Here is a 24,947-nt window from a genome sequence, read left to right on the forward strand (position 1 = left end):
TGCCAAAGATTGGTACTGCTGGAAATAGGTCATGCGTTGTTCAATGTCCATTGTTAGGACAATTGCCCACAGAGATTTGGACAACAGGTGAAGTGAAGCCTTGTGAAGATCCCATAGGGGATAGCTGCTCACCTGTGTGTTGTCCCTCCTTGGGTCTGGCCCTAACAAATCCCGAGCAAGAAAGAACTGTATTGGTAATTGGAGAAATGGTGGTGTATTCCTGAATGTTAGTGTAAATAATGGCCTTGATATTAACATGAATAATTTCTTGGGAAATGAGAGGGATACACAGATGTTGAGCTCTGGGGAGTTGGTGGTCAAGGGTAAAGACAAAGGAGTTGGTAAACCCAAGAGACCTGTTGTGATGGGGAAAACAGGTACCAGTGAGGGAAAAGGTAGTTCCTCATCAGGTGTAGTGTCTGAAGCAGGTTCCCCTCAGAATCTGTAAACTGAGTTTAACCACTTAATAACTGCCCTATAGCCGAATGACGGCTACAGGGCGGTTTCTTAACTCTGGGAGGCCGTCATATGACGTCCTCCCAGAATTCCGCTCTCGCGCGCCCCCTGGGGCGCGCACTCGAGAGCATCCGTGACCGCCAGGTCCTGCATCACAGATCACGGTAAACGGCCGCTCATAGCGGCCGTTTACCACGTGATCGCTCCGTCAAATGACGGAGTGATCACTTGTAAACAAACCGGGGTCATGTTATGATGCCGGTTCCTCCCTCCCCCTCTCTGTACTGATCGGAACAGCGGAGGGGGAAGAGATCGGTGTCAGCAGCGATGTGGGCTGCATCTGCAGTGCCCACATCGCTGCTCACCGAAAATTAACCCCTCAATTCCCTGCAAATACTCTGAAATACCCTGCCATTACTCTGCAATACCCTGCAATACCCTGCAATACTCTGCATTACTCTGCAATACTCTGCAATACTCTGCAATACCCTGCATTACTCTGCATTACTCTGCAATACTCTGCAATACCCTGCAATACTCTGCAATACTCTGCAATACTCTGCAATACCCTGCATTACCCTGCAATACCCTGCAATACCCTGCAATACTCTGCATTACTCTGCAATACCCTGCAACACTCTGCAACACTCTGCAATATCCTGCAATGCTCTGCAACACCCGCCAATACCCTGCAACACTCTGCAATGCTTTGCAACACCCACCAATACCCTGCAACACTCTGCAATGCTCTGCAACACCCGCCAATACCGTGCAACACTCTGCAATGCTCTGCAACACCCTCCAATATCCTGCAATGCTCTGCAACTCAATACTCTGCAACGCCATACTCTGAGATACCCAGCCATAGTCGGTGATACCCTGCAATACCCAGCCATAGACACCCCCCCCTCCCACCGCCCTTCGGTGCTTCTACCGACTCGCCAATACGATCAAATCCAGAATCTTTTTTTTTTTTCAGGCTTCCCAGCTTAGAGATGAGATGCGGGGTCTTATTGACCTCATATCTCACTGTAAAGAGGACCTGTCATGCCATATTCCTATTACAAGGGATGTTTACATTCCTTGTAATAGGAATAAAAGTGATCAAAAAATTTATTTTTGGGGAAAAAAATGTCAAACTAAAATAATGCAGAAGCGAACGCATACTTAAGTCCCGCCCACATATGAAAACGGTGTTCAAACCACACATGTGAGGTATCACTGCGAACGTTAGAGCGAGAGCAATAATTCTAGCCCTAGACCTCCTCTGTAACTCAAAACATATAACCAGTAAAAAAAAAATTAAATCGTCGCCTATGGGGATTTTTAAGTAGCGACGTTTGGCACCATTCCACGAGCCTGTGCAATTTTGAAGAGTGACATGTTAGGTATCGATTTACTCGGTGTAACTTCATCTTTCACATTATGCAAAAATTGGGCTAACTTTACTGTGTTTTTTTTTTTTTAAGCACAAAACTGTTTTTTTTCCAAAAAAAAGCATTCGAAAAATTGCTGCGCAAATACCGTGCGAGATAAAAAGTTGCAACGACCACCATTGTATTCTCCAGGGTGTTTGCTAAAAAAACATATATAATGTTTTGGGATTCAATGTAATTTTCTAGCAAATAAATGATAATTTTTACATGTAGGAGAGAAATGTCAGAATTGTCCTGGGTGCTCCAGAACGCCTGATGGCGCTCCCTGCATGTTGGGCCTCTGTATGTGGCCACACTGTGTAAAAGTCTCACACATGTGGTATCGCCGTACTCGGGAGTAATAGCAGAATGTGTTTTGGGGTGTAATTTGTGGTATGCATATGCTGTGTGAGAAATAAACTGATAATATGACAATTTTGTGAAAAAAAAAAAAAAGTTAAAAAAATCTTGATTTTGCAAAGAATTGTGGGAAAAAATGACAACTTCAAAAAACTCATCATGCCTCTTACTAAATACCTTGGAATGTCTTCTTTCCAAAAAGGGGTCATTTGGGGGGTATTTGTACTTTTCTGGCATGTTAGGTTCTCAAGAATTGAAATAGGCCGTCAGTACTTCAGGTGTGATCAATTTTCAGATCTTGGCACCATAGCTTGTGGACTCTATAACTTTCACACAGACCAAATAATATCCACCAATTTGTACTTATTTTTACCAAAGATATGTAGTGGTATAAATTTTGGCCAAAATTTATGAAGAAAAAATTACTAATCTGCTAAATTTTATAACAGAAACGAAGAAAAATTCATTTTTTTACAGAATTTTCTGTATTTTTTCTTTTATAGCACAAAAAATAAAAAACCCAGCGGTGATTAAATACCACCAAAATAAAGCTCCATTTGTGTGAAAAAAAGGACAAAAATTTCATATAGGTCCAGTGTTGCATGACTGAGTAATTGTCATTCAAAATGTGAGAGCACCGAAAGCTGAAAATTGGTCTGGTTATTAAGGGTGTTTAAGTGCCCGGTGGTCAAGTGGTTAAAGGAAGTAGCAGGAAAGGCGGTGGACCACCAGAAAATAAATGTGAGCTCAGGAACCCCAAGGACAGAGGAGGTAGGCTGAGGATACAGAACCGTAGGACCCCGTTGCGATCCAGGGTAGGGCTTGCCTGGAAGCGCACCCGAAAAAAGGGTTGGGCCTACGTGGCTGATGGCCAACACAGAGGTGTCCCAACTGCTATGGTGGGTGTAGGTGTTTCTCCCTCCGGGTTGAAACAAGGGGGGGGGATATGTGGTAGTGTAGTACCCCACCAGTGTATGGACCCAGTATTTTTAACCAGGCGGGTTGAGGGGCTCCAGGGAGCTTGCAACATTGGGAGGAAACTGACTTTTCAGTTTCCTCATTATTTACTAAATTCTGTTTTGGGATCTGGAGCCCGGGGATTCCATAGTGATCTGGGTGGGATGAAATCCCCAATCCTGGGTCCAGATTTTGGGATTCACCAGCACACTGACTGGTCAGGTGTGTGTTGGTCTATTTCTAGACACCTGACCATGGAACTGGGCTCCACCCTCCCGAGGAGTCCAGGCAAGCAAGGGAGAAGCATGCATGTCTGCATGGTGTAGTCAGAGGGCCCAAAGCTGTGGGATGAGCAGTGAGGAAGAGTAAAAGAGGTACAGTCTGTGATCTCTGTTATATGGCCAAGAGGGCTGAAGGGTAAAGCCCAAACGGCAGTACTGCTGACCATAAAGCCAGGTGGCTTGGTATTTTTGTTTATTACTGCGGTGAAATTGAAACCCCTGCGTGGGATATATTGATGGACATTTTTCTTTTCCTTTTTTAATAAAAGTGGGTCAAAAAGCCCTGAAATTGAGTTTTCTGGTGTGGATTGGTCTCGCTAGCGGGTGCTACACTTGAGTTAAACAACCCCCAATATTACAGTTGATATAGATTTGCTAGATACTATATTGGTTTGAGCTATAGGAGCAGCGCTAAATTTAATATTTAATTTTTTACATCTAAAGATTAGTAAGCTGCAATATATTACATTTTTACTGTATGTTGTTTCCTTATCTCTTAATCCCAGCCTTTGTTGCAGTTTAAGCTGGTTCTGCTGCCCCAGGTTTCAGGGTGGCTCCTTTCTCTTGCGGTATCCTGTGCTTGCCAGGATTAGAGTTTGGTCGCCCTACATTGTGTGCATTAAAGCGGTTGTAAACCACTGGCCTTTTTTTTTGGGGCAACCAGCAAGGTAAAGGTGTAATGTGCAGGTATGCATCGCATACTAGCACGTTATGTTAAACTTACCTTAAAACAAAGACCCTCCCGCACCAAGTCAGTGCTGCAGGGGCTCCAATCTTCACCCCTTCTGGCTCCTGGGTTCGCAGACTCAGACTCTGTGACTGGACGGGGCCGCAATGACGTCACTCCCGCACATGCGGGTGGAAGCCACCGTTCACGGCACAGGTCCAGTAGCGGCCCATAATGCTGCCCCCCATCCATGCACCTGGCCCCCTAATCTACATGCAGGGTGCCAGACGCATGGATTCCAATGGGGTTTTTTTTTTAAGCACATGATTAGAGCCAGACAATAGCGAATGGGAATGCAGGTGACCGACCGGGGGGCTCTGAAGGAATAGCACGGGTGGCCGTTACTTCAGAGCGCATGCACCAGTAATGTCGCTGACTGCATGTAATGTTCATATCTCCTAAAATGTGCATGGAGATATTTACCTATAGGTAAGTCTTACTATAGGCTTACCTATAGGTAAAAGCAAAAGATGGAAGTTTACTTCCTCTTCAACCACTTCAGCTCCGGCAGGTTTTACCCCCTCCCGACCAGGCCATTTTATTCAGTAGGGCACTGCGTTGCTTTAACAATTGCGCGGTCCTGCTACACTATACCCAAACTAAATTTATGTCCTTTTTTTCTCACAAATAGAGCTTTCTTTTGGTGGTATTTGATAACATCTGCTTTTTAAATTTTTTGCGCTATAAACAAAAAAGGATTGACAATTTTAAAAATAAAAAAGCATAATTTGTTAACTTTCTGCTATAAAACACATCCAACAAAAAAATTTAGGCCAATATGTATTCTGCTACATAATTTTGGTAAAACAAAATCTCAGTAAGCGTAAATTGATTTGTTTGCACAAAATTTATAGCGCCTACAAACTATGGGATATTTTTATGGACTTTTATTTTTTTTTACTGTTTTTGCTAGTAATGGCGGCAACTATATTTTTTAAGGGACTGTGACATTGTGGTGGACAAATCTGACACTAAGTGACACTTTTTGGGGACCAGCAACATCAATACAGTGATCAGTGCTAAAAAAAAATGCACTCTATAAATGACACTGGCAGGGAAGGGGTTAACATGACGGGCGATCAAAGGTTTAAGTGTGCTCCTAGGGCAGTGATAGCGAACCTTGGCACCCCAGATGTTTTGGAACTACATTTCCCATGATGCTCATGCACTCTGCAGTGTAGTTGAGCATCATGGGAAATGTAGTTCCAAAACATCAAGGGTGACAAGGTTTGCCATCACTGTCCTAGGGAGTGATTTCTAATGGTGTGGGGAATATTTTAACTGGAGGAAGAGAAACATCTGTGTTCTTGATTAGCTCAGAGAAGCTGCACCGAGACTGTAGGAGCCAGCTGCATTGAAAGTTGTACACTGCAAGGGCTTAAATAAGCATTTTAAGAAAATAGTTCTATTTACTTTATTGCGCTCAATGTGAGCAAAAATGCTGAGGGTTTAATACTACTTTAAGGGAGAAGCATTTTTACTTTTTGCGACTCGGCCCTTGCGTCGCTTTAACTGACAATTGCACGGTTGTGCGACGTTGCACCCAAACAAAATTGACGTCCTTTTTTCCCACAAATAGAGATTTCTTTTGGTGGTATTTGATCATCTCTGCGTTCTTTATTTTTTTTTGCGCTATGAACAAAAGAAGAGCGACAATTTTGAAAAAAAGCAATATTTTTTTTAAAAACATTTTTTTTCCTCAGTTTAGGCTGATATGTTATTGTTTACATATTTTTGGGTTAAAAAAAATCGCAAAAGTTATAGCGTCTACAAAATACGGGATAGATGTATAGCATTTTTATTATAATTTTTTTTTTATTAGTAATGGAGTCGATCTGCGATTTTTATTGTGACTGTGACATTAAGCATGCGTGCGGCCACAATGCCAAAATTTTAAGGGGAAGCACCTGTACTCCCATTTGCCCAGCCGTGCCATTGTACCAACATACATCGTAATGCGCTGGTCGGCTAGTGGTTAAATACACCACACTAAGGCAGCCCCATACATTAGTATTTTTTTTTTTCGTTCAACCAACGGGTTGAAACCTAGTGTAGCTCTGCCACTGCCCAGTAACCAATGCACTTCTAGATTTTAGCTCACGTTCAGCTGAACTTGCTCAATTTCATTTCCACATGTCAGTCCAAACTTTGGGGGCGATTTCAGAGACATCTGTTCAGGTTTCTGCACAGATGTCTATGGAAATCGCACCCCAAAGTCGCCAAAAGTAGTACAGAAACTACTTTTGGGAATCGGTGCGGTGCCACAAATGTGGCGTTGCACCGATTCGGATGGTGCCATTGACGACAGTTGCCGCAAGATTTGCATGCGTTTTGACATGTCAAAGCTTAATTGAACAAGCTGAAGTTGGAAACTGATTGGCTACCATTGTCAGCTGCATCAGGTTTTAGTAAATAACCCCCATATGTGTTGATAAAAAGTATAATTAAAACTCACGCTGTGGAACTAAAAAATATGACAAATAATATATATAATAGGGCTGCCGCTGTAGTGCAAGGTAAATATCCCAAAAAAGTGACAAAAGAATTTATACTCAGCACTGCACCTATAAACTACTAGTATACATATATACAAACATCAAAGTGTGTAGCATAATAAAGTGCTCAGTGCCAATATAGTGAAAAATAAAGTGCAACCAATAAAGTTCATCAAATGTGAAATACAGGGTTGGTGACACGTTGAGATATATTCATGGTGACTTCCTGTGCTCCCTTCCTGGGTCTCCACTCACCAGATAGAGATGATAAATACACCTGTATTGTATATCAGGATGGTGTCTCCATTCTACTGAGTAGGTTGATATATCGTGCCTTTAAGGAATGGGGTCTCCTCTCCTCCACCACATAATCAAGATCCTACATACTTTGCACGATCAAAGGACGACTGTTGTGGCACTGAGATTTTTCAGCGAAATTGTACTGTGGTTGATTTACTAAAGACCACTAGACTAGAGTACAACTGCACAGTCTATTTGCTTTTAGTAAATCAAACCCATTGTGTCCCCATATAGTTAATTTCTTTTCTCTCCTATTCTATCTAATAGTCATCACGAGATAGAAAGCACATATAGCAATACATTCTCAGCAGAGGTTCTGAACCTTCCTAACTCTACTTGAACATTTATATTAATTAGTGCTTGTGTGCCTTTTGGGGGATTTCCTCTCATTTTATGTCCTGTCTGACATCCATCAAATAAAAATTAAATTGGGGAGATTTTCCCTCACCGTTTGATTTTCCTACCACCCATGGTAGGAAGGAGGGGTGGGAAGTTACACTAACCTGTTCTGCCTGCCACTTGCAAAAAAAAATAAAGCAAATGGGGGCATTTTCCCTCACTCCTTATTCTTTCTGACACCCATCAATTAGGTGTCAGAAACCAAATTGCATGGGTAGTGGGGAGATTTTCCACTGATTCCTGTTCTGTCTAACACCCATCAGATAGAAAAGATGTAAGCAGAGATGTTTTAAATGAAGATGCAGACAGCAGTAAATGCGATAGAAAGTCTAATGCCGCGTACACACAATCGAATTGTCTGGCGGAATTAGTCCGCCAGACCACAGTACGTCAGACAATTCGATCGTGTGTACGCGGCATAACCCTTTAACAATTTATATAAAAAATAAATTAAAAAAAGGCTTGGTTTGAGTTGGGCCTTAAGCGATAACTAACTTAAATCCCATTTGTTATTTTCATAGTAATCTGATAAATGAGCCAGAACTCAGTAATACATTTACATTATTCAGAATTACATCCAAAATGTTACTGTTGGAAGTATGACTAATATCCCCAGATTGTAATGGGCCCCCAACTGTTGGGCCCTTTAGGAATCACACAGCCTGCTGTGGTGCTGCTTCCAGTAACAGCAATGTAGGTAGACACTTTGAGCAAGCTTTTTCCATATTGTGCTGATAAAAATGATGTAATTTATGTACTGCTTTCAGTGGGAATTATTTTTATGGATCACATGGGGGCTTCTCCAGTTTAGAAATTTATGCTGGGTTAACATGCCTAACAAAGGTTTGTTTGCTTCAAACATTTAATTACCTTCACAAGAAATTTCTATTTGTTTAAATTTACTTTAAGCTGGTTTAAGGTGAACAGCAATTCCTTAGGCTAGCATAAAATCTATTTCTTAATTTAAAAACGACCACTTTAAAGCAACAGTCAGCATTAAAACATGAATGTATTTTTTTTTTTTAGATCAAAGTTACATTTTTTCACAGTTGCGACAGTCTGATTCATAATATTTTTTCCCTGTCTAAAAGGATGACTGCTTTGTTCATCAACACTTAAAAATAAACCACATAAATTAAGATTTTCCTATGCTGTAATAATCGTAAAAACCTATATCCCTCCCATTTGATGCCTAATTGATGAAAAGCTTTAACCACTCGTAAACTGTTATTACCAACTTGTACATAGCTAACTTGCTCCATCGTACACTTTTATGGCTTTCAATGCACGTATGAATTCCAGATCACTTTTGAGCACAGATTTTCTTTTTCTTGGTGATTTATAGTTCTCCTGCAGGGCAAAATTTCTTAATAAATGAAACCTTTGTCCACATTTGTGTCTCTGATTACAAAACAAATATACAGCACATGGCCCCTGCTGAATGCAAGCTGTCCATATAACATGGCTAACTCAACAACTGCCCAGGAGCTGCTAAGACGACTTTCGGCATTCATTGTGGGCCCCAGTATAACCCTTCATCCATTTCCACCACACTGTACATGATTTCAATTTCTAAACACATGGTTACAATTGATAAAACCTGTTTTCTAAAACAAAGTCTGTCAAATGTAGTTTCCCAACATAAAATGTAAAACTGGCATTGGTCTTTTTTTTTTAAGATAACAATATGCATTTAGTGATGTAAATAACATAAGCTATAAAATATGGAGATTACAGTATTGTTATGAGGCAACATTTGCAAACAATTGTGCACTTATGTCACAGAATTAGTGGTTTTAATTAGGAAATGGTCCCTACAAGATTTGTCTTAAATAATGGTAATTTTAGGCACCCACGCTTTTTTTTAATAGGTCAAAGAAGAGAGTAAAATACGCAGCAACTGGCAACAAAACAATAACATTCAAAAATTGCAGCAGGCCACTGGGAAGAGAAATGATTTGGTTCCCAAACAGTATTTATGGTACGAGTATGAATATTTCTCATGCTCGAAAGCTCAAAGCTAATCCTAAATCTTTGGAAATCCCCTGATCCCCCTACGCATAAATCTTTGGTAACCTCTGTAGGCAGTTTGCTTTTAGAAAACCATATTTACCTACGTAGGGGCTGCCCCAGTAAATTCGAAAAGTTGTGGGGACTGTGGCTTGATACCCCTGGTCTCGGCCCAAGAGAGTTTGTATACCAGAGACTATTTCTGTGACCAGGTAGGCCATAGGAGTAAGTCTCACATTCAATTAAGACACACTTCTGAGATAATACCTTTTTCTGAGTGTTTCATTGTGTAGATGGTATACTGATGAGTTAGATGGCAGAGCCTATATCTGTTTTTCGACTATATGTACAAAAGTATTTTCAGTTTTTTTTTTTTTTCTCTTCTCTTGTACAAAATGTTGTGTACCGCTTTGTCCTAGAGTGTCAAACTGTTTTTCTTTAATAAACATTTTTCTGATTTAAAAAAAAACCCACTATTTACACATATATGTACCTTGCCAGGGTGACACCTAGGGTATCTCTGTTTTGTTGGAGTTCACTAAGGGGCTGATTTTTAACGCACATTTGTAAAGCACAGCTTTGCTTAGAGGTCTGATTCGGCTTGTGTAAACTTGACATCAGTTTGAGACACTTCCAAGATCTTTCAGAATTCTATGGCAGGTGCATTAGACCTGCATTTGACTTCCTTCTGATCTAAATTTGATCTGCTACCATTTGTAGAGAATGCAAAACCTGCATGATGTGAACAACAGCCTGTCAACACAGGTGATAATAGATTTGATTTATTGATTACTCAGCTTCAACAGTCTGAGCACTATTTAATATAAAAAGTTGCTAAAGTCACATGAAAAAAATCTTAAATCTTAAATCACAATGTGGGCCATTGCAGGCTTGATACGACAGGCTTCATTTTATGAATGGTCCATAAAATGCAGGCTGTCCTGTGGAGTATTATGATAAAGATATCCATTCTCCAACAGCAGATGGCAACAGATTTGAATTCAAATCCTAACAGAGGTTTATCGTTGGGCATTGGTGATATCTAGTGGAGGGAAACCCTAGTGTTGACATTTAAACTTTGTTCTAATAGTAGCCTTGATGAGCCCCTTTATTCTTTGGGACCCATATGCACCAGGGCAATCTGGGCCAACAATATGTCTGACCCGAGTGAGATATTATAAACCTGGCTGCACTAAATTACTATTGGTCTAACTGATTCCATAGCAGCCCTGAAGTTTATTAGGGGAATGGGTGAGGAGATCTCGGATTCTTCGATCATGTTTCAATTATAATTAGGATACAAACAAACACAAAATCAGAGAAAAGATGTTTAAACAAGGTTGTTACACAATTTATACAGATTAAAAAAGCTTGCATTAATCTCAAAACCATAAAGAGTGCAATGTATTTCTGTTTTAACACATTTATTCAGACGACTGCTCAAAAAATTATTTGAGTCAGTTGTACTTTGTTGTTTTTATTATATGGAAAACTGAAAAAGAAACTGCGCTAAAAGTACACTAATTGCACTGCTAAGGAAGGTCTATAAAGACCTATTGGAAGCTGCAAATCTGCTGCATAACATAACTACAGAAAAAAGACAAAGAAAAAAATGAGTTGTGCTAAACCAGTGAAATGAGTGAATGATAAATAAATCCACAGCCTCACCTGTAAACAGAACCACACTGGCCGAGAATTAACCAGTACCTCATGTGAAGTATTGTATAGGGAATATTTACATTTACAATTTTATTTCATACCTTTCTTTGTGCAGAGAGGATTCTCAAATTAGTGTAGAGATAATACATTTATGAAAATCCAATAGACTTCATAGACTTTAGTTCTAATAAAGATATTTCGCTAGTTATCACTGTAAACTCATTTGCTAATTGTTACTGCTTTAACTGTATCCCATGCTGTGCGCTGAAGAAATATTTACCTCCACCCAATCAGCCCTTACATCTACTCGAGATCGTTCCTTTAACCTGCTTCCACAACCTTCATTTTTGATTATTCACTCTTTATATATTTAGGTCTTTAACCCCCCTGGCAGTATTCCCGAGTCTGGCTCGGGGTGGAAGTTTTACACCAAAAGCGGTAACCCCGAGCCAGACTCTGGACCGCATCACTGTATGCAGGAGGAGGTTTACTTACCTTCTCCCTTGGATCCAGTGATGTCCCCCCGCTGTACGAGCGGCTCATCCTCCGCTCGATTCATCACGGAGCCGATCTCCGTTCCCTGTGAGCGTTGCGACGCACAAGGACGGAGAATGGTGCCAAATTCAAAAAGTGAAACACACACACATTCCATACAGTATAATGTAATCTTACAGATTACATTGCTGTATGTAATTATTTCACATCCCCTTTGTCCCTAGTGTTCTGCCCAGTGTCCTGCATGCAGTTTTATATTATAAAAACTGTTCTTTATGCCTGGAAACTGGAGATTGTCCATAGCAACCAAAACTGTCTCTTTACATCAAAAATGATTTTAGACCAGCTAGAAAACAGCGATAATAAATTAGAATCACTCGGTGAATTGAGCGATAGCGATTTGTGGGGAGATCCGTCATCAAATATTGAAAAGTAATGACAGTTCTGCAACTGAGCAAATTTCAGTGTTTTTGATTTTATTACATTATTGAATAATTTTTATTATTGTTATATTATTATTTTGTATAATTATTTATAGTTATTTATTATATTATAATGTATGATTTCATTTTTCAAACTTTATCATACCCAGGATGTCTGCTAGGTTTGGACAGATTTAAGTGAGTTATTCCTAAGAATTACTCACTTAAAACGCCAAATTCCCATGCAAAATAATTGTACTGCTTTCAGCACCTAAAATCTGAAATAATCATACCACCAGGGAGGTTAAGCAGATATTTTAGGACAACATTTTGTCCTATGGAGATGTTAAACAAAATAAAATGTATGTGGAATATAATATATCTGCAGTAATATATTTATCCTGAATATCAGGCAGGCATCTAAGTATACTGCTTCAATGCACATATGATAGGAGGACTAGCCACCAAAATCTTTGAATTTCTGTCCCTGAGATTTATACAGCTTTGCCAAAAAGGTGGTGACCTGATTTTTCCTGATTGAAATGAATAGAGTCTGCTTACTTCTCTATCCCCAGCCTATGATGCACTATGTTGATGGGAAAATCGTGCGATTTTCTTTTCTTCCACCAGTGGTGGAAGGAAAGAAAATCAAATCATCAATGGGCTGCTATAGTATGTTCCTTGTGATTTTTTGTTAACTGCAGCACTGCAGCTGATTGTCCCCTACAATAGATAACAAGAAAGAGGCTAAAATCTAATTCAAATACTTGCACTAATTAAATAAAAAAAGATATGTTTAATATATTTTTTAACATTAATGCATAATTGCATTCGTTGCCATTTTTATATCTCCTTGGAGTTGAACTTTGAAGATAATGAAACGTTATGATAACCCTATAGACAAGGGTGCCCTAAAGTGCCTTTTGTTGATTATGAACATACATGGTAGGAATAACATGCCAAGTCTTTAGTCATACACCAGTATTATTTACATCATACCTGGGTACACATCATGTACAGGGCCAGGGGACTTTCCCAGGGAATTCTCTGTAGGATCTTGTGGAGAAATTGCTGGCTGAAGGGGTTGAATAGTGAGACATTCATTGAGAACTTCTTGGTCAAGCTCTGTCCTTGGGCGTAACTACAAGAAAGGCAAAGGATACAAATCACCTGTTATGATTTTTGGATCACAACACAGTTATGTGGACCAGTACAATAAATGACATCAGTCTAGCGATCCTTTACAATCTAAGCAGCGCTAAAGTCTAGCATGAGTCTTGGTAATTAGCAATAATTTATTTTCCACGGTAAAGAGGCTTCTAAGTAGTTCTATGAAATCCATATGTTTTCTTCTTTACACAGCTAAGGACGTCTGCTTCCGATTACCTACTAAGCTTTACGTTTTAGTGTTATCAGCTGTAATGGGTATTCATCATGAAATGAGTTGCATGTGTACTCCGGGAACCAAACATGTTGTGAAAGATTTGCATACTTTCATAGTATAGTCCTCTAGCTTGAAAACTGTCAGGCTCATCTTGTCATGACTTCAACTCAAAGTGCAGCATGGGATTTACGGTATTTATCAGTAAGCAAAAATAAACCTAAAAAAAATTGTAGGATAGTTTGCCTGATAAGCTGTCACAAATCCTTATCATGCTATTTTACATGGCCTTGTCTAAACTGGCCTACTTTAACCCCTTGCTGATCGCCCTATAGCACTTTTACTGCTACAGGGCGACAGCTGTGCACAAGCTCACATATATATTCGTGATTCTGCACTTCCGCCTGCAAGGGGCACATGCGTGCCGCCAGCGAGCCACTTCTTCTGTGATAATTCACAGCAGAAGCTGATCTGCGGGTACCAGGTACTCAAAATCCTCCGGCACCCGCCGATGGTCACTAAAACACAGAGAATCGGGATATGTATATGTAAAAAAGGCATGTCTTAGTTTTGACAGGGGGAAACGATTGATCCTGTGACTCTGCAAAGCAGGGACTAGAAATTATCTTTTCCATTAGTAAAAGCAGTTCACCCCTTGGCAGTTTATCCGATCGGAATTCTCTACAAACGATAGGACAAAGTCCCATCGGACCATGCTGTCGGAAAATTTTATAGCCCAGCTCTAAAACGTTGTCGGTCGGATATTCAGACGGAAACAGTCTGATGAAGCCCACACACAGTCGGATTATCCGATAACACAGTCCGATCAGACATTTTCTGTCGGAATGTCCGACCGTGTGTACAAGGGCTTAGGTGTATCACTTCACCCTTCCATTCGTATATTATCTATTTTTAAAGTGAAGTGCAACACAACAAATCATAAGCAAACAAACTAATATTAACAGTGTATCAATTTAAAGTCCATATAACCAGTGCTCAAATTAAACTATATATCTCAGTTCAGTCCAACATCATCGCAACATATGGCCTGGTCATGCAGGGGGTAAATCTCCCGGAGGTCAAGGGGTTAAACAAGCACCAAATTAACCAACTTGTATTCTGTGTATTCCAAATCTGATTTTAGTTGTCATTTTTCAGGTACAGTGCAAGTTTCTTTCTTTGACAGTGTAAGTCAATTTTTTTCATTCTACTATTATTTCTCTGGTCCAGTCATGTGATATCTTTCTGTGACAACCAGCAGCAGCTGCAGGTTGAGAGGAGAGAGTGCTTGGCAATGGCTGGTAATGCCTGGGAGCAGTGGCATCACCCATAAGATCCTATGGCCCATCCGTTGTCGGAACTCCCATCCTCTCCCCTGCAGTGGCCGCTGGTTGCCACAGGGGAACCAGATCATGTGACCGGACCAGAGTAGCCTGAAAACAAGTAAGTATACAGATAATTCGTATGAATGAATAGGTGTTAGGAGGGGGGAGTGAGCATTTTTAGGAGTAGTTAGGCTTTGCATGGAATTTTACATTAAATATTGAAGCCCAGTTTTGTTATTTTTTCATGACATTTACAGTAGATATTCTTTAACAGGTGATCTTCACAAACAAATCTGGAACCCAGTTGGCTTAAACAAAACGTCTAAAAAATATTTTTCATGCTTTTCTTCATATAGCATGTTAAGGCCGTTACATTTACTGTAACGGCTGTTGCATATTTAAAGGGATTGTAAAGTGAAATTTTTTTTTAATTTAAAATAACAAACATGTTATACTTACCTCCACTGTGCAGCTCGTTTTGCACAGAGTGGCCCCGAACCTGCTCTTCTGGGGTCCCTCGGCGGCTGTCTCGGGTTCCTCCCGCAGATGCTCCCTCGCATGGTGGGAAGCATCTGCGGGCGCGCTCCCGTGATACAGCCGGCGGCCATAGCCGCTCGCTGTATCACACGGCCCCGCCCCCGGCGCTCCGCGTCAGTGGATGTGATTGACAGCAGCGCGAGCCAATGGCTGCGCTGCTTTCCATCCATCCACTCCAGCCAATCAGTGGCCAGGCTGAATGGTGGAAAGGACGTCGGGGGACGAGCGCGGGACTTTCGAGGGGTGAGGTAAGTAAAACGGGGGGGCTGGGGGAGCTGGCAGTGTCAGATGTTTTTTCACCTTAATGCATAGAATGCATTAAGGTGAAAAAACATTTACCTTTACAACCCCTTTAAGTAATTTCCAAGTACACTTAGCTAAAATAATACAGTTCAAAGTATGTGTATTTGGTACCATATTGCTAGAAGAAGTTGATTTCTTACACCTTCTTTATTTCATGTGTGAATTAAAGTTAATTATCATTAGTAACTGCAGGTTACTAATTCCTAGAAGTGGTGACAGTTTTTTATTTTATTTCCAGTGAAGGTAACACACTTTCAGTCCTAGGGGGACAGTGCTCACTCTGAACCTTATGTATTCAGAAGAAGCATTGTCACTCTAATTCCCCATACACACAATCGGACTTTCCCACAACAAAACCGTGGATTTTTGTTTGAAGGTTGTTGGCGCCAATGTGTCCTGCATACACATGGTCACACAAGTGTTGGCCAACAATTACGAACGTGGGAACGTGGTGATATACAAGTGCGGCTCCTTCTGCTTGATTCCAAGCATGCGTGAATTTTTGTGCGTCGGACTTGTGTACACACGATCGGAAATTCCAACAATAAAGTTTTGTTGGCAGAAAATTTGAGAATCTGCTAGCCAACATTTGTTGATGGAAAGTCCAATAACAAATGTACACACGGTCAGACTTTCAGCCAACAAGCTCAAATCCAACATTTGTTGTCAGAAAATCGGATTGTGTGTACGGGGCATAAGACAGGAAGCGTATTAAGACTACAGAACACTTCTCACTCTTTTCATCTCTATAACATTCTGGATTAAAATGTTTGAGGATTCAGGGCAGCGCTATCATTACAGGAAGCTAAAAGCTTACTGGATTTCTGGTACGATCCAGGTTTTTTCTGCCTATTGAACAGATACAACAAAGCACTTGCCATGTATACTTAACAGACCAAACAGGTGCAAATAAGATAAGGTCATTGTAAGGGTTTACATACGCATTGAGTAGCAAGCTAGGTAGTTAAAATATGCAAAGTCCTGCCACACTAAGCCAAAGTCTATGTACACCAACAATGCAAAGACCAAAAAAAGTATTCTTTTTGACAGATTGGGATCATTTGCAACTATTTTTGCGTATATAATGAAAACAATAAGCAAATATGTCATTCAGTGCGGTTGATCCCTTCATTGTGTATTTCCTAGTAAATACCATGTCAGTGCCTTGTTTCACTTACAATCGGTTTACCACACCATAGCCTGAATGAATTAATTCATGGAATGCCAATATGAAAAGATTGAGACATTTTCTGTAGATTTTATTTTTGCAAATTTTTGATCGGCTGTCAACATATTCGGCAGCACTGCCTTGTTTAGTGATAATAAGTGTTGACGTTCATCATAGTCATTGTACCAGCAAGTTTTGGCAAGCTGATATGGAGAGAGGGAAGGGCAGAAAAAGAGAATAAAATCTAAAATTATTTTTAAATGGACCAAGACTAAACATGGCCTTTGCATCCGTACTCTTTATGGAGCACAGCAAATTTTGCATTTTGAATATGGGCCTTGATTTGCTGATAGCTTTGCCACTACTTAAAGTGGAAGTAAACCCATCAATTTAACAGTTTCAAAAAACATGTATATTCCCGGCTTGCCGGGAATGCTAACTGTCACATTGGTTGTGCTTTCAACCAAACTGTCAAACCATCCAATGGCTGGTGTCATAACTGATCACATGTGCATCATTATGGCAGTTAAAAATTAAACAGAGGCCAAGATGGCAGATTCCTTGGATGAAAAGGATAGGCGGGTTTACTTCCACTTTAAGATGACAAATTAATACACATATCTTTTATTTTGGTACAAACAAGGAGTTCTCTTTAAAATACTGTCTTGCAAACCAGGGTTAGTTTTAAAATGTTTATTGTTACTGTAGATTAAAAATGCATATTTTATACTATAATTTATCCTGTGCATAATAACACTAAAATACTACATTTCTCTCACAAAGCTTTGCAAAGTTATTTATAAATGAACATACTTTTTTTAGTTTTACACATTTTTAAATGCATTAAAATTATAAATATTAATGCTAAAAATGTAAATATGTTATGTATGGCCTATGAATCACTAAAGTATACCCAGAGCATGTGTTTTGGAGTGGAGAGCAGTGTGAGCTTATGTGCTGAGGGAATGGACTTGCAAACTTTAGTGGTTTGGCTGGTAAGTGATATTCCTGCCTTATACTATCTATGTTTAAAAATTTACCTCCTCTTGCTACATATGCTGCTTAACCTGTGTAAAAAAATATGTATACTTACCTATTTTCAGTCAACTCCAATCTGGTCACTTGATCCCCTGTTTCAGTAAGCGGTGGGATTAGGAGAGAGGATGGAGCACCTAACAACCGCTGGAAATTTCTGGAGTAGTGATATCACACATGTCCCAGCCCTTGTCGGTGCTCCCTCCTCTCCCCAGCAGTAGCCGCTGAATGACACAGGAAAGTCATTCAGCTATGGAGAACATGATCGGACCACAGCAGGTTGAAAATAGGTAAGTATACACATTTCTTTACACAGGTTAGGTAGCATAGGTAGCAGGAATGGGAAAGGAACATTTTTAAACATAGTGTTAGGCAGGAATTCTACTTCATGTTTGAGGAAGGGTTGCTTCACAGTGTCTGCAGCTAGAGAAATCAGTGATGGTTGATTTACAGCTTAATAAGTAGATTTAAATACTGGGCCACAGGTTCGCTGAAAAGTTGATAGCCAACAGAAACAAAATAAATAGGCTATTAAATAGGTAAAAGAGATATAATACTGTATGTATAAAAAAGTACTAAAAAATGAAATAAACGTGGCATTGTGAACTGCATACAATGGTGTAGCAAACATCAGTGATATCTACGTGACTGCCATCAGAACAAAAAAAAGGTCTGGCTGGATTCCCAGTTTACATCCTTACTTTCCTACCCCTGGACAGATCTGTCCTGTGATTCAAGATAGCAACATCCTCAACATTTTGTGGGATTCTGTTGCTAATATCGTGTTGTACGCTGCAAGACAGATACTTGAATGTCCGGTGGTTTCGTGTATTAGGGTGTCATTAAAACTGAAGATCCAGATGCACTACAATATGCCTGGTCCCACAATGCATAGGTCCAAAATGGGCCTAAGATGGAAATTCTTCTCACTCTGGAAATATTCCAACTCACTTCCTGTTGTAACTCTGGGACAGGAGGTTAAGGGAAATCGACCCAAGGAAAAATATTTAGATAGAAAATATAAAATTTATCAAAAAGAAAAAAACCTGGGAGGGTTTTTAACCAGTCCCTACTCTATCCAAAATGAAAAAAAGTTTTAGGTAGACGTACACTTCCAATCTTCTAAAATGTTTATTAGCAGTGTCTTAAGTGAATATTTTTCAAAATGAAACACACAACTTTCTGTAGTTGTCACTTTATCTTTTTATCCCCTAATCAAACTTGGTAAATGCCGCTGCATAAATAAAGTATTTCTGATTATGTTATCTTGCGTGCTAAAACTCAATTTCGCAGACACTCTCTGCCTATCTGCCAAGTTTCCAAATTATTAACAGCTAAAAGTTGCATTTCCATGGTGAGCACAGGAATTTTTAATTCAGCTCATCAGTCCAAAGTAAGCTAAATTACTTTATGTGGATTATTACTTTTTGTGTAACAATGGTTTTTAGTATTGCTTGAAAAATGTACAAGTTGCTTAATTTTACTATTATTATTACATATTATAATATTTTTTTTACAGTGTTGAGATATTAAACCATCCCTGTAGGCCTGAGATTTAATAAGGGGGCCCCCAGATTCCGGCCCCCACCCTATGTGAATGAGTATGGGGTACATTGTACCCCTACCCATTCACCTGGTGAAAAAAAGTGTGCAGAAAAAAAAAACACAACACAGTTTTTTAAAATACTTTATTAGACAGCTCCGGTGGTCTTCTCTTCTTCCGTCTTAGGGGGTCTTCTCGCCGGACTCCTCCTTCTGCTCTTTTGCTAGCTCTTTTACTAGCGGAGGAGCCCAGCTTTCTCTTTCGTTGCTGCCGCCGTCTGGGGGTCTTCTTCTGACTTCGGAGGTCTTGTCCCGCTCTTCGGTTCTTCTTGCCGGGCCTCCACTTTCTCCTTCCAGCTCTTTTACTAGCGTTGGCCTGGTCTTCTGTCGCCATCGCCGCCGCTGCCTTCTGCTTCTTCTCTTCCTTTTCTTCCTTCTTCCAATGTTGACATGGCGCTCTCTCTGGCCGTAATGCTGGGGACGCGTTGTGTGGCGACTTATATAGGGCCAAGGGCGAGGTCATCGGGTGATGTCACATGGTGACTCCACCCCTTATGATGTCACAGTCCCGGAGGATGCTGGGACCTAGTCCGGAAAAGTCTGGTCGTGTGCGGGCAGGTCTGCTCGGAAAAGTACGGCGGACCTCCGCTGCAAAGTCCGGCGGCTTGTCCGCCGGACTAAGCCTGCTGGATAGTCCGATCGTGTGTACGCGGCATTAGAGGCAGTTTTAGGTTAAAGTAAAAATTGCAAAAGTGTATTACTTCACAGACAACAGGCTGAAATAGTGTACAGACTCACTGCATATTATATAAGCAGTTTTATTAGTCTGCAATCGAAGGTGTAGAGATGAGACAGGTTTTAATCAGAATTTAGAGTTTATTGTTTCTGAAACAAAAGCCAGAAATATTGTACAAACTTCATGCACAGAGCGATTTACTAAAACTGGAGTACTCTGAATCTGGTGCAGCTGTGCATGGTAGCCAATCAGCTTCTAACTTCAGCTTGTTCATTTAAGCTTTGACAACCTGGAAGCTGACTGGTTTCTATGCAGAGCTGCACTGAATTTTACTCTCTCCAGTTTTACTTTCCCCCCAACTATGTTATTCTATTCACTAGGCCATAACTTAGAGGCAGAGACTGGGCAGGTTTCATCATCATATAAAAACTACAGTTTATTTTTTCAATGATAACAGCACAAAATAATCTGCAGATTTCATAGACAGTATTGCAGGAGTTGGAAAAGGTCACATTTTAAAAATGACACCTAGCATACAGTTTTCTAGCCTAAAAATCCACATAAACGTGTATATACAGTATATACATTTCACAGAAAAATAGGATGGAATTTTGTACTATAAACAGTATTTACCTAATTGACAACTGGCATTTTACACCCCTTTCCTGTCCATGGCAATGTTCAGTTTTCACGTAATAGTAGACAATTATTTCATCATTATTTAAATTTTTTGAGACATATAGATTTTTTTTGGTGGCATTTAATAACCTCTGAGATTGAGATTTTTAATTTTTACTTTATAATGGAAAAAAAGATAAGAAAAAAATGGTTACCAAAATTAACCCTCAAAATGACTTTTTGCAAAACAGTCTTCTCAAGGTGGTCTTTTTTTCCCAAAATGTTTTGGAAATAAAGAAACATGCTGGTATTGAGGGGTTAAAACATCAAACCTGGTAATTGTGTATTAGGTAGGTTAAATGTATAGGTCATAAACAAAGGGATCAGTAGGTGAAGTGGTTCATGTGTAGAGTGAACAGTGACAGGATGGAGCTGACTCATACTGTGGAGAATAAATGAAAGTAGAGGGGTATGACACTATATCTGGTACTAGATGACCATGGTTCTAATTTACACTGGTATTGGCTGCAATCAGGACGCTAACTTTCCTCTCAAACTGACAGTCGTGTGGGAAGAACGGTAAAGTCAGCTGCTAACCACAGCCATTGTTTACATGGTGTGATGCTGTGATTGGTCAGGCCAAAAGTCCACAATAAATTGTATATTCTTCACTAAAAGGAAGGGAGAAATATTGTACAGACTCCATAGATAGTGTTTAAACAGTTTGCTGTAAGCTGCATTTACAAAATAACACTCTGCTTGCAGTTTTTCAACCCAAAAAACTCAATCAAGTCAAAATTTTTCACTGAAAAAGGGAAGAAATGTTCTTCAGACTCAATAACCTGTGTTTTACTTCCAGCTGACCGCTCACAGTAGATATACTGCAAGCAGGCGGCAGGTACAGGCACAATCACGTACATGTATGTGATGACCTTCTTTCGGGTTTAGGGCAGGCAATTGCACCCCTTGCTGGCCCGTGCTGTCATTGGACAAAGCACCAGATTGGCAGCAGATTTCAGCCAATGATTTTGGCTGAAATCATCTGATCGACTGTGTCCAATCACACACAGAGTTCTGTGTTTACAAAAATCCAGATCATAAAGTAAAAGCAGCACACAGCACACATTACAGATTGTTAGGTACACAGTCAACCCCTTGATTGCCCCTAGATCAGAGATATACAATTAGCGGACCTCCAGCTGTTGCAAAACTACAAGTCCCATCATGCCTCTGACTCTGGGTGTCATGCTTGTGGCTGTCAGAGTCTTGCTATGCCTCATGGGAATTGTAGTTCTGCAATAATTTTTTTCCACAAATAGAGTTTTCTTTTGGTGGTATTTGAGAACCACTGTATTTTAAATTTTTATCATATAAATCATAAAAAAAACAATATTTTCTGCTTTCTGCTATAAAGCTTATCCAATAAAAATACATTCTTTATAAATTTAGACTAAAATGTATTCTGCTATGTGTTTGGTAAAACAAATCCCAAAAAGTTTATAATTGGTTTGTGCAAAAGTTATAGCATCTACAAACTATGGGGTATATATACTAGAATTTACGCAGCCATAGACGCCATACTATAATCAGACACTTATGGTCTGACTGTGATAGGGTGGTGGGCAATTTGGCTCTAACAGACACTATCTGGGGTCACTAACTGACATTACTAGTGACACTAATACAGTGATTGGTGATAATACTGTACACTGAGACTTTTAATAAACACAAAAACGACCGGAGCTCCTCTTTCTGTTTCAATGTTTTTTATTAATCGCTTACGTAGATTGTTAAAGGACCGTCAGTAGAACAGCGAACAGTCCTTGCTTGGACCGGAGCTCCTCTTTAATGTAAACTGAATTGACTGTTTAAGCAGCGTCTCACAAAGCAGTGTCTCCGAAAGAGATTTACAGTATTGTACAATCAGCCAGTTTAACATGTGTGCAATAAAGTGAATGAGTGAACAGGGGCTTGAACTTTCAGCACAGGGGTTTGGCATCAATTCGATTTCCGGCGGCGGAAGCGGTGTGCAGGAGAGGGCCGATAATGGCTGGGAAATGCCTGGGAAGTGTCGTCACTCATAGACTTACTATGTGGCTTCCATTGTTGGCTGCCTCTCCTGTACACACCTCCATACTAAAGCCGCTGATGCTGGGACCAGAACGGATTGGCTGCCGAATAGGTAAGTATAGCGATTTCTGCTTTACAGGGCTAGATAGTATAGGTTTAGAATGTGGCAGAGAGCAGGTTTAGAGTTAGTTAGGTTTTGCCTGAACTTACACTTTAAGTAAATAGAGAGAGAGAACATATCAGATTTCTCAGTTGCTGATCCCGGTGGCATAAAACATACATTTACAAAAATATGTATGTTTCTATCATTTGTACACTTACGATCATTTTGATAAATAACAGTCAATGAATATCTCTGACAACCAATGTTGTGTTTCTTTCTTTAAAAGCAAAACTAACTTTCATGGAAAGCAGCAAGAAGCAATCAAATAGAATCCAAACACAGCTATCAATATGATACTTTCTTTCTAAGTCAACCATTTTTTCCTGCCCAATCCAGTGGCAGCTGGTGGTATATTTATTTTTGGGGGGCGGCAATCTGTCTGCCGCCACCCTGCCAGTGCCCACATGCCCCTCCGGTCGGTTGATCGATTGCTTGGTCAACAGCCCTGCACTTACCCCATTTACCCGACATCTCCTCTTTCCTCGGCTTCCCCTGCACCCAATAGTCTCACTTCTGCTCTTGGCCAATCAGGTCTCAGGACCGCTTCCTGAGCCAGGATTGGCCAGGAGGAGAATCAAGAACACAATAGCGAATATTAATTCGCTATAGTCACACAACTGGGTGGGCTTGGGGCCTCTGGCTCTAATCATGTGCTTCTAAAAAAAAAAATCCGCTTTGAAATCCATGCGATCGGTGCCCTGCATATAGATTAGGGGCCGGACACATGGATTAGGGGGCGGCACCCCATATGGATGGGCCACCACTGGCCCCATCCTTACCCAGTTGACTCGCTAGCCTAATTATCACACCAACAAAATCAGACATCAGAGACACACAAGTAAACTAAGGCTAACTACAGAGACTGAAAGAGATTGTTTTCCCACTCCAAATCAAAATATGTACAATCAATAACCAGAAGTGTAATGTAAACTGTTATCTTACTCTGTTAGAAGTTTATTTACCCAGAGACATCAAGCTGGAAGTGCACTGTGCAATATGTGCAAAAATACAAAAGCCATTCAAGAAAAGCAACAGTAGGAAAGCAGATGAACGGTACTCAGGAGAAGCAACAATACATATCCAGACAAATAGTGCTGACAGGCAGAGTGCCAATCTAAAATATTTTATCACACAAGGAAAAGCATTAATATCAGAAGCATCATTTTTAAATGCCTGTATGAGACCCCGGGTAGCAGCCTATGCTTGGCCATGGCCAATGTGGACTATGCAGAAATCCATCCCTGCAAATGCCCTTTCTTATAAAATATTTTTATTTAATTAAGACAAATTCACAAAACAGTGAACAATCACCTAGACCAGTAGCTGGGAGTGGTATAAGAATGGTAACATATATACCACAAACTAATGTGCCTCTAATATGGTATAAGCAGTGATAACAAAAAGAAACAAAAAATACCAGGTGAGAGTGCCTTGATAGTATTGTAAGCAAACATGGTAATAGCGAATCATGTGGCAATCAAAAATTTTCAAAATGTAATACATAGTGAATGGTAAGTGATGGCAACCCATAACAAAGAATAAATAAAACAGGTCAGATGGCTTGAAATTACGTAGTTCTTATGCACACCCATTTTCAGGAAAAACCTGAAGCTCAAATATCCTATGGTCCAAACAACTATTTGCAACCCCAATAGGATATGTTGATGTGATGTGCTCTACATTCACCAGTACTGGTCCAGTACAAAGTTATGATCAAATACCAGATGCTTGGAACCACTGGTGCTTTAATTAAATAAGTTGCACATTGCAGCCATTTTGTTAATGTTTTTATTAGATTTGAATGTATGTAATATAACAAGACTAGTGTTGAGCTAGCCGAAAAAACACTGTTAGCCCTTGTACACACGGTCGGAGATTCCGATGGAATGTGTCCGATCGGACCGTTTTGTCGGATATTCCGACTGTGTGTGGTCTACATCGGACTGTTTCCGTCGGAGTTTCCGACAGACCAAGTTTTTCAACTTGTTGGTAACATTTTCCGACAAAATGCTCCGATCGGACATACTTCGATCATGTGTAGAGAATTCCGATTGGACAAAGTGCCACGCATGCTCAGATCAAATTCCTACACC

General features: G+C 40.1%; 1 protein-coding gene across 1 annotated transcript in view; it reads right to left on the reverse strand.

Moving 5' to 3' along the window:
* The window catches only part of GLIS3 (GLIS family zinc finger 3), a 535,482-nt gene that overhangs the window by 116,042 nt on the left and 394,493 nt on the right, over window positions 1-24,947 (reverse strand). The window contains exon 7 of the mRNA XM_077475027.1: window positions 12,976-13,117. Within this exon, the coding sequence (XP_077331153.1) occupies window positions 12,976-13,117 (142 nt within the window). The remainder of the gene's footprint in view (window positions 1-12,975; window positions 13,118-24,947) is intronic.

Source organism: Lithobates pipiens, unplaced genomic scaffold (genome assembly GCF_037356315.1).
Source record: "Lithobates pipiens isolate NorthernLeopardFrog02 unplaced genomic scaffold, aLitPip1_a1.2 Scaffold_13, whole genome shotgun sequence".
In the NCBI taxonomy this organism is placed as follows: Eukaryota; Metazoa; Chordata; class Amphibia; order Anura; family Ranidae; genus Lithobates; species Lithobates pipiens.